Raw genomic sequence first — 13,076 nt, 5'->3', positions numbered from 1 at the left:
ATCGGCTATTGATGCTGATCAAGAATATACATATATTTATTACATACATTTGGATTTTGCAATATACCCTTATACCCATTTTTAATAGGTTCAGGGTATAAAAATCTCGTTACGCGTGTTGATTCAAGAGGGTTCCGGGTATACCCTAGTCGGGAACTGCAATTATTGAGATACATACTAAATATGTTTTTGCTTTACAAAAGCGTACATATTATATACCCAATAGCTCTTGAAATCTTTGAGATATGACTAAAGAAGGTTGCATATAGATATTTATTACGGAAGAAACAGAGGTTCTTCTGGTGAATTAAATGTGAAGTAACTTGAGTATGAAACCAAACGAACAATCCTCTTTACTGCTATTTAGATCCATTTATATAACAAAATTCCTTTGAGTACATAGGAATCAAATATATTTATTTTTCGATTCTTTTCGACGTTCGCCTTCAATACAACTGAACAAACTTGTTGTCCACTAAGTGATTAATTGTAAGCAATTGCGAAGCCAACAGCCAGCCTTCGTTAGGTTCCTTTAAACTTCAAAGGTGGCCAGGACATCGTGTAAGGTCGTCATTTTTGGGGGACTATTCCCCACTTATCTCTGTATTTACTTTGTGTCATGCATACTTTGCTTTTCGGTTAAGCAAACAAAATATAAAGTACCAAATACGAGACGGCTCGCAGCTCGACTTTAATTTTTGTGTAAACACTTTAAATAGCGACCCCCGTAACGAGTCCCGCGTTACAGGAAACAACATGTGTGTGTCGAACACTTGAGCCAATCTGCAAGTATGTGTGCGTGTGTGTGTGTGTGCGTGAGGGTGTGTGCGTGTATGACTGAGTGGTTTGTTTGTCGATTTGTTTCTTTATATATTTACACAAGCTTCGGCATATTTGCTTTGAGTCATTGGAACAATTTGCGATAGCAAACTTAATTGGTTAGGCCTATAAAATAAATCCATGTAGAGGAACTTTGTTGCAGTTAACTGGCACTCATAACCAGAGCCTCTCCAGCAGCCAAGCTGAGACCGTTGCGCTCAAACAGAGCCCTTATATATAAATATAATTGAAAAGAGTTTAAGTTTGTCAATTGTCAAGTAGACCTAATCACTTACCCCTCTGCCTTTGTGGAGTTCAGGCTGCGAATCTGCAAAGTCAAGTGAGATGGCAAAGTCTTGTCAAACTGGTCAAGATCAATTGTGGTGCCGCTGCTGCCTAAGTTGGCCACATAAACAATGCTGGGAGATCCAGACAAGTAGCTGGGTAGAAATAAAGATAAAGATTGTTAAAAAAATATACAGAGAGTTTAATGGAACAAGTAAAAACCAGAGGGTATTTTTAGCTGGAATTTTAGAGGTCATGCTTTCGCGGCTTGCCAGCTCTCAAAAAGGTATATGTGCAAATCGTTTGAAGATCTTTGTCTGACGCATATATACGGCCAGAGCCCTAATTATGTGTTAGTTTTCTGAACTGATGTTTACTCAGAGTCTTGTCAGCATTCGAACAAGAACGAAGGACCAGAAGCGACAAAGCTTGTGATCGAAAGCCCTGAGAACTCCTGAACTCTTATTAATTAAGCTTAGTTGAGTCACGCCAATTAAGTTAAGTTAACCTCTGCTGAGTTTAGTTAACCACTCACCGCTTTGCTACAAAGACATTTTCGTTGAGAACAGCATATTTGGTAGAGCCGTTCTGTAGAGTCTTGGAACTCTTACGCAGTGCCACCAGCGCCTTGTATATCTTAAGATGGGAGCGAGTGGCCGCCGATTCCACCTCCACATTGACGGTTTTATAGTTCTCGGCAAGTGGAAGCCATGTCTTAGTGGCTGTGGAAAAGCCCGCATTGGTGCCACTTGTCCAATGAAAAGGCGTCCGTGATGGATCACGTGTGAGCTGTTCGTAGAGGCTCTGGTTGGAATTGCAGGCAGCAGGATCTTGAGTATCCTCCCAGCTGATCCAACCATCCGTCATGCCCAGCTCCTCGCCCTGGTAGGTAACACTTCCGCCGGGCATAATCATGACCAGCATATTCATGGCATCCGTGTTGGCCACCCCATAGCGACTGGCCGCTCTGCGCTGATCGTGATTGCCAATCACCCAGTTGGCAGTGCGTCCGGCAGGCATGTTCAGAAGCCAGTTGTCCACAGCTGTCTTAATAGAGCTTGCCGAGACGCCGTTACTCGCCGGCACGGTAATCAGATTGAAATTAAAGGGCAGATGAGCGCCCTCCACCGAGCGATTGCCATAGAACTGCATGGTGTAGGCAGGCGGGGCGTATGTCTCAATAAGAAGTACTCGAGTGTCCCCGCCATAAATGCGCTGATGGTCGTCCATCACAGTACGCCACTGGTAGGCCATATCGATGGTCTCAGGTCTGTTCTCAATCAGCTCGCTCTTCAAATAGTTGCGACTATCCACGTCGTCGGTTAAGCCACTCACTTCTTCGTCCGCATACTGGCCATTCTCATCCATCTCGACCTCGAAAAGCACCGGCACCGCATCACATCGGAAGCCAGCGACGCCCTCGTTCAACCAATAGCGCAGCACGCGCTTCATCTGAGCTACCACATCCGGATTGCGGTAGTTGAGATCCGCCTGCTGCACCGCAAACTGGTGCAGGTAGTACTGTTGACGCTCCTCGACCCACTGCCAGGCACTGCCTCTGAATGCCTGCAACCAGTTGGAAGGAGGCTCCCGCTCTCCAGTTTCAGCATTGACCTTTCCGTCGTGCCATACATAGTAGTCCTCGTAGCCCTTCTCCCGCTTTACAGACTTCTTAAACCATTCGTTCTCATCACTGGAGTGGTTCGGCACAAAGTCCAGAATAATTTTCAAATCCAGCTCGTTGGCTTTCTTAATAAGTGCTCGAAAATCCTCTAATGTGCCATACTCCGGCTGTATGTCAAAAAAGTCAGAGATATCGTAGCCAAAGTCCACCATGGGAGACTTGAAGATGGGCGATAGCCACGCAGCTGTCACGCCCAAGTCCTTAAGATACTCCAACTTGCTAGTAATACCATTCAGATCGCCGATGCCATCGCCATCAGAGTCCATGAAGGAGCGTGGATAGATTTGATAGAACTGCGCTGTTTGCCACCAGTCCTTCGAATTGTTTTCTGCTGTTGTTGTGTCCTGGCATGTCTGGCCAAGAAGCACCAGGCTGAGCATAGGAATAAGTACTTGTAAAGGTTGCATTTTAATCACTTGGCCAGTAGACGGCCAGAGCCGTGGTTTTTATACAAGCGGCCAGCTATAAGCTTACGCTGACCAGATCAACTGGGCTTAATTGATAAAACACGCTTCAAGTAGCCTAGGAATTTGCCAAGCACTTAAACAGTAAACATTGCGAGTCAAGTACACACTAGAAAAGGTTGCGACAAGTGGGTGCAAAAAAAAAAGAATCTCAAACGGTTAAATGTGCATTTTTCGTGAGGTACAGTATTTTACACCTAATGTAGAAGCACAAATACCCTTTCCCAATTGCTGGCCAATCATTTATATTTAGCTCTTCGCTTCTCTTCTTGTTTCCAATTTTACTTTAAATATAAAAATAATAATATTTCATTTAAATTTATTTAATATTATATATATTGCTTATTTGAATTTATAATTTTCTCAAAGGCATTTTGGCAAGACTAATCCCTAACGAATTTAATTGAATGTCTGATTGTATATACCCTTCTTCATTTAGTTAGTACCTGATTTTAACTTGCTTAAGCTGCTGACATTGGCAATTTCCACTGTTGAAAGCTTATCAATATTATCTGACTTTCCGCTCAGTGGGTATATAAAAGTACCTGACTAGTTATACAGCTGTACACAATGATTTTATTTTCAAAGAACACGTTTGCCTGCCTGAGTCTTGTTGTTTTGGCTACCCTTGGCCAGGCATGCCAGGACACATCAGCCACGGTGAACACCAAGGACTGGTGGCAAACAGCGCAGTTCTATCAAATCTATCCACGTTCCTTCATGGACTCTGATGGCGATGGCATCGGCGATCTGAATGGTATTACTAGCAAGTTGGAATATCTTAAGGACTTGGGCGTGACAGCTGCGTGGCTATCGCCCATCTTCAAGTCTCCCATGGTGGACTTTGGCTACGATATTTCTGACTTCTTTGACATACAGCCGGAGTATGGCACATTAGAGGATTTTCGAGCACTTATTAAGAAAGCCAACGAGCTGGATCTGAAGATTATTCTGGACTTTGTGCCGAACCACTCCAGTGATGAGAACGAATGGTTTAAGAAGTCTGTAAAGCGGGAGAAGGGCTACGAGGACTACTATGTATGGCACGACGGGAAGGTCAATGCTGAAACTGGAGAGCGGGAGCCCCCCACGAATTGGTTGCAATACTTTCGGGGAAGTGCCTGGCAGTGGGTCGAGGAGCGTCAACAGTACTACCTGCACCAGTTTGCGGTACAGCAGCCGGATTTGAACTATCGTAATCCGGATGTGGTAGCTCAGATGAAGCGCGTGCTGCGCTATTGGCTTAACGAGGGCGTCGCTGGCTTCCGATGTGATGCGCTGCCACCACTGTTTGAAGTACGCCCTGATGTCCAAGGTCAGTATCCCGATGAGGTGGTGAGTGGCGCCACGGAGGACACGGAAGATCGCGACTATTTGACAACGACGTACATTGAGAACCAGCCGGAAACCATTGACATGGTGTATCAGTGGCGCGAGGTGCTTGATGATTATCAGCGGATTCACGGCGGCAACTCGAGTGTGCTGCTGATTGAGACGTACTCCCCGGCCTGGTTCACCATGCAGTTCTATGGCAACCGGTCTGTAGATGGCGCTCACCTGCCATTTAATTTCAACTTGATAACTGTGATGGAAGAGAGCGGTTTGAGTGCCAGCAATGTGCAGAAGGCCATTGATCTGTGGCTGCAGAACATGCCCGCCGGACGCACTGCCAACTGGGTGGTGAGTGGTGCAGATTGTTTTGGAGCTTGTTGAGATAATTACTGAAACAGCTGTTGCTTTTTAGCTGGGCAATCACGACAAGCGCAGGGCGGCCAGTCGACACGGTAAGGAGCACATTGATGCTATGAATATGCTGGTCATGATTTTGCCTGGCGCCAGTGTCACGTACCAAGGCGAGGAGCTGGGAATGACTGATGGCCAAATCAGCTGGGAGGACACTGTTGATCCCTGGGGCTGCAATTCCAATCCAGAAATTTACGAGAAATACACCAGAGATCCCGCACGCACGCCCTTCCAATGGACTAACGGCACAAATGCTGGCTTCTCAACTGGCTCGAAGACTTGGCTGCCTCTGGCTGCTGACTATGAGACTATCAATGTGGCCACGGAATCCGAAACGGAGCACTCCCATTTAAAAATCTACAAGTCGCTGGTGGCGCTGCGCCGCAGCCTGAAAACGCTGCAAAACGGTTCCACCAAATATGCGGCGATTACTGAGGATGTTTTCGCCCTGAAGCGGTGAGTTGACGTTGAAAATTCCCTTTAAAAGTACTTTAAAACTATCTTTCGTACCTTTAGTTCGCTTTCTGGAGATGCCAGCCTTGTGTACGTGTCCAACTTCGGCACGGCAGATGTTACGATCAATCTGGAAGAGTTCGATAAGACCTTGCCGGCCAGCTTGCAACTGCTCGTGCGCAGCTTGGAGTCCAATAAAAAAGAGGGGTGAGTAAATATAATATAATATAGTACATACATGTCACAAAAATTGATTCCGCTTTTATTATATAGTGTTGGATACGCCACCCAGGATCTGCTGCTATCGGCTGGAGAGGCTTTGGTTTTAAGCACTGAATAATTCAAATGCTGTTGAATTAGTTAGTATTTTATTGATAGTTCTTTGTTTAATGCTTTGTAAGTTCTCGTAAATATATGCCACCCAACACGATTTATCGGTATTTAATTTACGTATGTATACATATATATACTATATAATTTCATGTATTTTAATTTTCAGAGACATTCAGTTATATGTGTAAATATGACTTGTATTATCATATGAATTTTCTTGTTTAATTTTGTATATTTTATACATTTAATACACACAGAATATTTAATACACATGCATTTTGCTAACAATTAAACACTTTTTAATTTGGCTAGACTTTTTTTCAATTTTGTAATGTTTACTTTAATTAATTTTATTTGCGGGTTTTCCTTATCACCTCTTCATATCAACTTATATTAAGTATTTTGTTATAAGGGGTAGAAATGCTAAACTGCAGCACATTCAATAATTACGAATACACAAAAAGAACATACAACTATGCTATTTTAGGTATGTATATATACGTGTAAGTTTGTATATGTACAGCTCGCTTACAATTAAATGTTGGCTCTGGACGCCTTTTTATCCACTTAACAATTAAATCTACCATGTTGCTGGGCTCAAGCAGCATAGTAAACGCAATTGTTAAGGCGCCGTCATTGCCGCTACGTTACAAGGGGGTTGCGGGTGTGTTGCATGTGCTGCATGCAACCCCTTTGTAACATAATCACACCAAAATAAAAATTCACTCGAGTGCGCAAGTTGTTACTTAGGTTACGACTTAGCCTAACAGTTAGTACAAATACAAGATAAGTTTTAGTTTTGGGTTCAGAAACACACACATTTTTGAAATTATATCACATTTTTTTTCTTTTTGGTAATCTTTGCTGCGATTGCAAACAAACCCCATGCTCTATAACTAGTTAAGCTTAAAGATAAAACATTTAAAACGTTTCGCAATTATACATTTAAATGTGGCTGACAATTATTTTTGACTCTTCGTTGGGGTTATTGCTAAAATTGTTGCAACTTGTTTTTTTTTTTTTTGCGCAACAGATTTTTCACAATGTATCTTTCAAGTGGCGATGCAGTCAGGGCAGGGAGGTTGTCTAATAACAATTATTCGCGACTAAAAAAACAGCATTAAATGCTTAAAGCTTAATGAAATCAGCGAATGAAAATAAAGCACACAAATTATGAAAATTAATTAATTTGTACATATCGTTCTCGATAGAAATGTAATTTATGTATCGCTAAAGCAAACAATAACATTTAAATTAAAAATATAAAAGTCGAATCCATAAAAAGAAAAACCTAAAATTTATATATGTATTTATTTTATACAATTTTAAGATATTTAGCACTATAAAAAAAAAGTATTTAATATAAAAAAATACATATAGAAGAATATTTTTTTACTTTTTGTACATACAACCTTGCAAATAAATGATGACTATATAAAATAATACTCTTTATATTATTTGAAAAATTCAACCTTGCATTCCCTGTCTTTGGATCGCTCTGTATGCATTTTAAGATTTCTATCTAAAGATACCCTCACTCATCCTTTAGCTGCGGCCTATGGCTGACCACAGCTTAAACTGGAATTGCGGAGCGCTTCTTGCCGCTTCCGTTGCCGATCGTTGTGGCACTTCCGTTGCTACTGCCAGTGCTTGCAACATCGCTGCCAATGTTGTTGCTGGCGGCAACTTCACTCGCTGCCAGTTGTGCTTGATCCGCTTGAACTGGATTGAAGCACTCAAGTTGCTGTTGCTGTTGCTGGCGTTGCTGCTCCCTTAGCAGCTGCTGTTGCAGTTGCTGTGCGTTTAGCTATAAATTGGTCTGCAGCACCGGCGCTCGTCTGCTGCCGTTTGATGTGGCCGTGGGCACAACTTCCGTAGCGGATGTTGCATCCGTTGCGCTAACCGAAACCGTCGATGCCGTTGTCGCCGTTGTTGTTGTTTCTACTGTTGTCGTTGTTGCTGCTGTTGCTGTTGCTGTTGCTGATATTGGTGTTGATGCTGTTGGTGTTGCTAATGGACTGCTGGCCATGTGCTTGTTGGCCGTGCTGACTACCACAACAACATTGGCCTGGCCATGTTGCTGCTGATTGATTTTGTTGTTGTTGGCCACAACCTGCTCGTCGGTTGGCTCAGTGCTAGTGCCATTGGCAGTGGGTGTGGCCGTGGTTGTATTATTTGGCACGTATTGATCGGCATACGGAATTTGGTTGTAAGCATTGCAGTCGAGGGACGCAAATATGCTAGATAACGCAATCGTCTGTGTGGCCATTTCGCACAATTTTTTTGCCTTAATCGAGTGCTCTGCAAAAGATCGCCACACATTTTTGATGGGCCGGGCAAGAGGCGAGTTCGGGTACCTACCTGTTTCAGTGGGCGTGATATGTTTTTGTAATTTCTCCTCCTGTGCACAGGTGGCGGCAGTCACAACCGCAGCGGCCATCATTGAGGATGGGCCAGTGCCCGCGGTGCGATGCATGTTGCCATAACGCGGGGGCATCATGCTTTGGCGCACATTACGCTCCGGTCGAACGAGTATTATGTAGAGCTGCGTGTTAACAAAGTTGAGAAGTAGAAGCGAGTCAGTACAAAGACAAGCTTGTAACGGTAACAGTAACAACTTAAATTGGCCCATATTTGCTGGGGCCATTCATTAATCATACGCCCCATTGTACGTTCCCTATTTACGACTTACGCTACGACACGCCCCCAACAAGGCTGGAATACTGGCGCCATTAGTAATATGCCGTTTTTTGTGGTCGCGGTAATTATTATCAAAGGCCACTGACACTGAGACGGCGTTCAACAATTCCAGGCCATTAAATTGTCAACGCTCCTTGCTGGCCTTAGCCGAGGCTCAACGTAACGTTAAGCTCTTGCGTTACGTAACGCGCTGCCATTTCCGGTATGGTGTAACATTGTTTGCCAGCCATTTGCCGCCGTTTATTATTGTTTTTCTCCTACAAACAAACAACGGAACACGGCACAGGAAGCAGCACAGCCGGACGCTAACTCGGACGGAGACGGCACACGGCACCCGGCACCCGGCACCAGGCAAAGAAATACACAAAAAGGCAGCTCCGACTCGCCGGCAAATGGTGGTCGGAAGTTGCTTACTAGCCTGTCCCCACTTGTGTGCCCTGCCTCAAGGGGGCATCGCGACGCGTCGTGCAGCCAGTTCCATAGCTTGGATCTGGTTTGTTGCCTTAGTTCACTGATCCCAGTTGCTTTGTGCTGGACTATTTGCTGTGGTCTCTTTTGTAGTTGGCAAAACAGCAAATACTAAATTGCATTTTTATGGCTTGAGGTGTTTATGGCAGCCACCTGCGTGAAAACATGTGTGCGTACGTCTTGGCTTGGTTGTGGCTGTTAGTGTAAAGGAAAGTGTGCATTATGCGACACCTGATAGCTATGTGGGCCCACAACCCTTCATTGTGCTGCTTAATAACGACAGCTACGCTTAGTATTTATTGCATGGTAGAAACATTTTATGATAACTAGTTGGGAATTGCTGCCTAACAAAGGAGCTCTTAAGGCAAAGTTCAGAGATACAGAGTTAAAGGAAGTTTCTTCTTGTAAATTATTTGCGCCATCTACATTTAGAATGCTAGCTATTCAAAAGTTTGCGTACTGTAAGCGGACAGCGAGTTCAGTTAATATATATAAGTTAGGGCATTTGCTATGTCAGCTCTGGCCTAGGTGCAGGCACCCTCGACTAATCTACCTATGCACTAATTTGTTTGACAAGAGAGCAAGCCTAAGGACATCTGCAGTAACTTCTTGTGCAGCTCCAACAGCAAAAAAAAGACCCAAAGTGAATCCCAAGTTCGGCATTTAATGGCAAACTTTAAGATGTCAACTAAATGTTACAATTTTAACGAAGTGCGCCTTTGGGCCAAATAAGTTGTAAATCTCCGAAACTGTCCAAGTAAGTTGTTAGTGAACTTTTATGCGCAGAGTGCAGTCAGCTCAAGCCAAAACCTCCGCTAATCCCCCACCTAGAGCCAAATTCTTGGCCCCCAACAGCCATAAATTGCTAAAGATATAAAGCTTGTCTTGCGGTTCGCCGCAATTTAATGGCTAATAATGAAGCATTATTAAAAATGTTGTGGAAATGTCATGAACTCCTGGTCAAAGGAAGTGAGCATAGTGAGAAGAGGCGGACACTAGTTTGGAGTTCATTGCATAGTGCTTGCACTTTTGTCTGTTGACACTTAAAGCTACTTAGTTGGACGCTCCAATAATGCAACGAGATGTGGCTGAGCGAACTTTATTCAAGGTAGCGCTTTACGGAATTGTAATTGTAATCAGCACGGGATCAGATTGGAAACAAAATACCTCAATTATTAATAGGAAAGATAAGCAATAAATGGGCGGCCAATGTGGCACTCAATTCGCGCTTTATCAGACGACGTATAAATTATTAATAGCCACTCATCTTACCTTTGGCGAGAACAGACACGCAATCGTCACGCTGGCGGACAGGCTAATTGTCACCGACATGCTCGTTATTCGCAGCGGCACGTGATTGGCAGTTCCAAAGTACAGTGGCACAAAGGCCAGCCAAATGACGCAGGTGGTGTACATGGTAAAGCCTGGAATGATTCAATGGATGCAGAGCACATTAATGCCAAAATCGATTAGAATCTCATCTTATTAAAATATACATCAAAAGCATAATGTTCATAATAGATGCAAGGAACTCACTCTTACAATTTAGGTACAGCATTTTAAACTCTAATTTAACTTTGACTTCAAACATGTTAGTTGCAAGAATTTTAATTTAAATTTTGCTTCCCAAAATTCAAAAGATATTCAACGATTTAAGCGAGCAGTAAACGATAAGCTTAAAAGAAAACCAAAAAAACTGAGCCCTTTCTGGTTAATTTTTGTTTTTAATTGTATAGTTGTAATTTTTATATAATTAATAAAACTTCCCATACTATGATTTCATATGGGAGATTATCGCAAGAAACAAAACCGCAAAACTTTAAAAATCTTTTTGAAAAGAAGTTATCCATAAAAAAAAATTATTTTCGTTATAAGTAAGGCTGCAAAATCATAAAAAATTACTTTTAATGCATTTTAAATTATATATAATAATATTATAATTTTCAATTGATTAATAAATTTCAATCGAATCTGAAAGTAACATATCGCTGCAGAATGAAAAATTGAAACTTTAAACAGCATAAGTATTTCAGACATTTAAGTTCTATCTTAAATATCGTAGCGTGTTACAAATCTATTTTGAAAGATACTGCATCAAGATACATAAAAGTAAAGTATTATTAGCTCTTGCTGTTAATAGACAATATATGCTGGAGTATATTAAAAATAAGCATAATTATATAGAGGACTCACCGATATGCTTAGATTCATTGAAAGCCTCGGGTATCTTGCGGGTAAGCACAGCATAAACGGTGCACACCACAATCAGGAGAATGGGATAGAAGAACGCAATCATGTAGGAGGCATCTATGTAGGAGTCGCACACCAGCAAATTATCCTCGCGTGTCGGATAATGATGCATAGCGTGTGATGGGGCAATTACCATCCAAACGCCATTAATGAGTATCTGCAACGAGAGCGCATCGCAAAGTTAAGCTAAATGGGTGCTGCATGAACGTGCAGAGAGATCCTCCACCTACCTGCACAGAGACTAGGCACGTGCAAATCACCAGCTGCGATTTTGGGCTAATGAATGAGGGCCGTTTGGCTGACTGTTTGCCAGCCTTGAAGATGCGCGCTATGCGATTCGTTTTGGTCAACAATGCGGCATAGACAACCGTGAAGCAGAAGCCCACGCTAAAGCTGCAAGCAGAGGGCATGACAAGATAGTTTAACACGATGAACCTTTAGCTGCACTCACACACTCGCACACACTTACCGCTGAATGGCGCAGACAATGTTCGTTGGCTTCAGCACGAGGGCAAAGGTTACACCATAGCACATAAATATGCCAGCCAGGAGTATGTAGCTCAGCTCACGACCAGATGCGCGCACAATGGGCGTGTCGTTGTGCCTGGACGAAAGATGGTTGGGCGAAAGAGCGAGAGCACAAAGTTATAATAGTTATATAAATACCAATACCAATGCAATGCCAATTAAACGAACTTGAGTCCTTGCAACTGGCGTAAAGACATAAAAGTTGTTAATTGCCACAAGCACACACACATCCGCGTACACTTTGCATTTGGTCACACAGAGAACTCAATTAAATTTCAGATAGATTCAGTTACACAAACACGTACACAGACGAAAACTCACCTGACAAACACGCCCACGACAAAGAAGGTTATCAATATGCCTGTCGCACTGAACGCCATGGCGCCAATGGCCCAAGCGGACTCGGGTCTAAGGTAAACCTCCGGTATGGGACGACAGTACTGCTTGTGAGCATCGGGCAGGGTGCCCAGTTTGCAAACGAGGCAGTGAGTTTCATCAACCGGATGCCGTATCTGCAATTCGCGAAAATTTAAAATAAGATACAAATATTAAATGATGTGGAATTGGTAATTAACGGGGCACTGCCCGAATCTGTTGCATTAAGAACTGAATAAGAAGCCAGAGAAATAAATAGTGGGTGGAATAAAAATCACGAGTATATCGCATAAGAAGCTTTACGGCTGGCACGTTACTGAAAGCAAGTAAGAGCACTTCAGTTGAGAGTGCACGACTAGAAGATACCCTACCGCCAAATGAAGTAGCTTTCTGTGATACCGAGACGATAGTCATAAATGCAGCTTCCGCTACACACTCTTTTGCCTTAGCTACTATAGCTTATTATTATTATAATATTATTATAACAAAAAAATGAAAGTCAAGTGTCTAGCTTTCATAGATTCTGTTATCGACTCGACTGTTGAATATATAAAATTTATTGGAGCGAAGATACTTCCTTTTGCCTTTGACATGCATTTCCACAAAACCATGAAATAAATTTCAGATAATAATCAGAAGTTTTTAATGGAAAGACAACAATTTTAATGTAATATATCTATATATGATGACCTTATTATTATTAATCTGTTAATTCAGCTGTAGATGCTGATTAATAATGGCAATACTATTGAAATCATACGTTCATTAAATACCTGAGTACAGGGTATACAAGAAGCATACATTTACATACAAGATTACATATGAAAAGAGAAAAGGGAAAAGCCAGCAAACACTTTGAACAAAAGTTAATCTCTATGGTAATAAAAAGCTTATTGTGATTTTCTCAATTAAAACTTGTCTGCGTATTGAGTTAAACTTAAATAAACTGTAGCCTTGTCATACATTTATGCGGG

At 42.3% G+C, this 13,076-nt stretch overlaps 3 protein-coding genes across 10 annotated transcripts in view; 1 reads left to right on the top strand and 2 right to left on the bottom strand.

The window, feature by feature from the left end:
* Positions 1 to 845: 845 nt before the first annotated feature.
* LOC6624847 (maltase A1) lies at positions 846 to 3,194 on the bottom strand. Its single transcript, XM_002049627.4, has 3 exons — positions 1,640 to 3,194; positions 1,116 to 1,259; positions 846 to 1,049 (listed from the first exon to the last, which is right to left on the bottom strand). Exons 1-3 carry the CDS (start codon positions 3,166 to 3,168, stop codon positions 983 to 985), a joined length of 1,740 nt encoding a protein of 579 aa, XP_002049663.2. The 5' UTR covers positions 3,169 to 3,194; the 3' UTR covers positions 846 to 982.
* A 598-nt stretch (positions 3,195 to 3,792) lies between these two features.
* Mal-A8 (Maltase A8) lies at positions 3,793 to 5,878 on the top strand. The gene is made up of 4 exons (XM_002049628.3): positions 3,793 to 4,932; positions 4,997 to 5,451; positions 5,512 to 5,655; positions 5,722 to 5,878. The coding sequence occupies exons 1-4, from the start codon at positions 3,823 to 3,825 to the stop codon at positions 5,786 to 5,788; spliced, it is 1,776 nt and encodes a 591-aa protein (XP_002049664.3). The 5' UTR covers positions 3,793 to 3,822; the 3' UTR covers positions 5,789 to 5,878.
* Positions 5,879 to 5,963: 85 nt separating this feature from the next.
* The window catches only part of mtt (mangetout), a 120,027-nt gene continuing 112,914 nt past the window's right edge, over positions 5,964 to 13,076 (bottom strand). For all 8 annotated transcript variants that reach the window (XM_070209934.1, XM_032436836.2, XM_032436837.2 and 5 more), the window contains 7 exons: positions 12,049 to 12,239; positions 11,669 to 11,803; positions 11,430 to 11,592; positions 11,143 to 11,356; positions 10,222 to 10,373; positions 8,143 to 8,326; positions 5,964 to 8,082 (listed from right to left, as the gene is read on the bottom strand). In XM_070209934.1, coding sequence (XP_070066035.1) covers positions 7,589 to 8,082; positions 8,143 to 8,326; positions 10,222 to 10,373; positions 11,143 to 11,356; positions 11,430 to 11,592; positions 11,669 to 11,803; positions 12,049 to 12,239 — 1,533 coding nt within the window. In that variant the 3' untranslated portion in view covers positions 5,964 to 7,588. The remainder of the gene's footprint in view (positions 8,083 to 8,142; positions 8,327 to 10,221; positions 10,374 to 11,142; positions 11,357 to 11,429; positions 11,593 to 11,668; positions 11,804 to 12,048; positions 12,240 to 13,076) is intronic.

Source organism: Drosophila virilis, chromosome 5, assembly GCF_030788295.1.
Source record: "Drosophila virilis strain 15010-1051.87 chromosome 5, Dvir_AGI_RSII-ME, whole genome shotgun sequence".
Taxonomy (NCBI): Eukaryota; Metazoa; Arthropoda; class Insecta; order Diptera; family Drosophilidae; genus Drosophila; species Drosophila virilis.
Note: the sequence above shows the minus strand (reverse complement) of the source record. Positions and strands in the feature narration are given on the sequence as shown.

What these genes read in the sequence shown, in the direction of transcription:
- Mal-A8 (XM_002049628.3), top strand. Translation starts at nt 3,823, where the DNA reads ATGATTTTATTTTCAAAGAACACGTTTGCCTGCCTGAGTCTTGTTGTT. An exon ending in GACGCACTGCCAACTGGGTG is followed by an intron (nt 4,933 to 4,996) that starts GTGAGTGGTGCA and finishes GTTGCTTTTTAG; the next exon opens with CTGGGCAATCACGACAAGCG. An exon ending in GATGTTTTCGCCCTGAAGCG is followed by an intron (nt 5,452 to 5,511) that starts GTGAGTTGACGT and finishes TCGTACCTTTAG; the next exon opens with TTCGCTTTCTGGAGATGCCA.
- LOC6624847 (XM_002049627.4), bottom strand. Translation starts at nt 3,168, where the DNA reads ATGCTCAGCCTGGTGCTTCTTGGCCAGACATGCCAGGACACAACAACA. An exon ending in AATGTCTTTGTAGCAAAGCG is followed by an intron (nt 1,260 to 1,639) that starts GTGAGTGGTTAA and finishes ATTTCTACCCAG; the next exon opens with CTACTTGTCTGGATCTCCCA. An exon ending in AACTCCACAAAGGCAGAGGG is followed by an intron (nt 1,050 to 1,115) that starts GTAAGTGATTAG and finishes TTTATATATAAG; the next exon opens with GGCTCTGTTTGAGCGCAACG.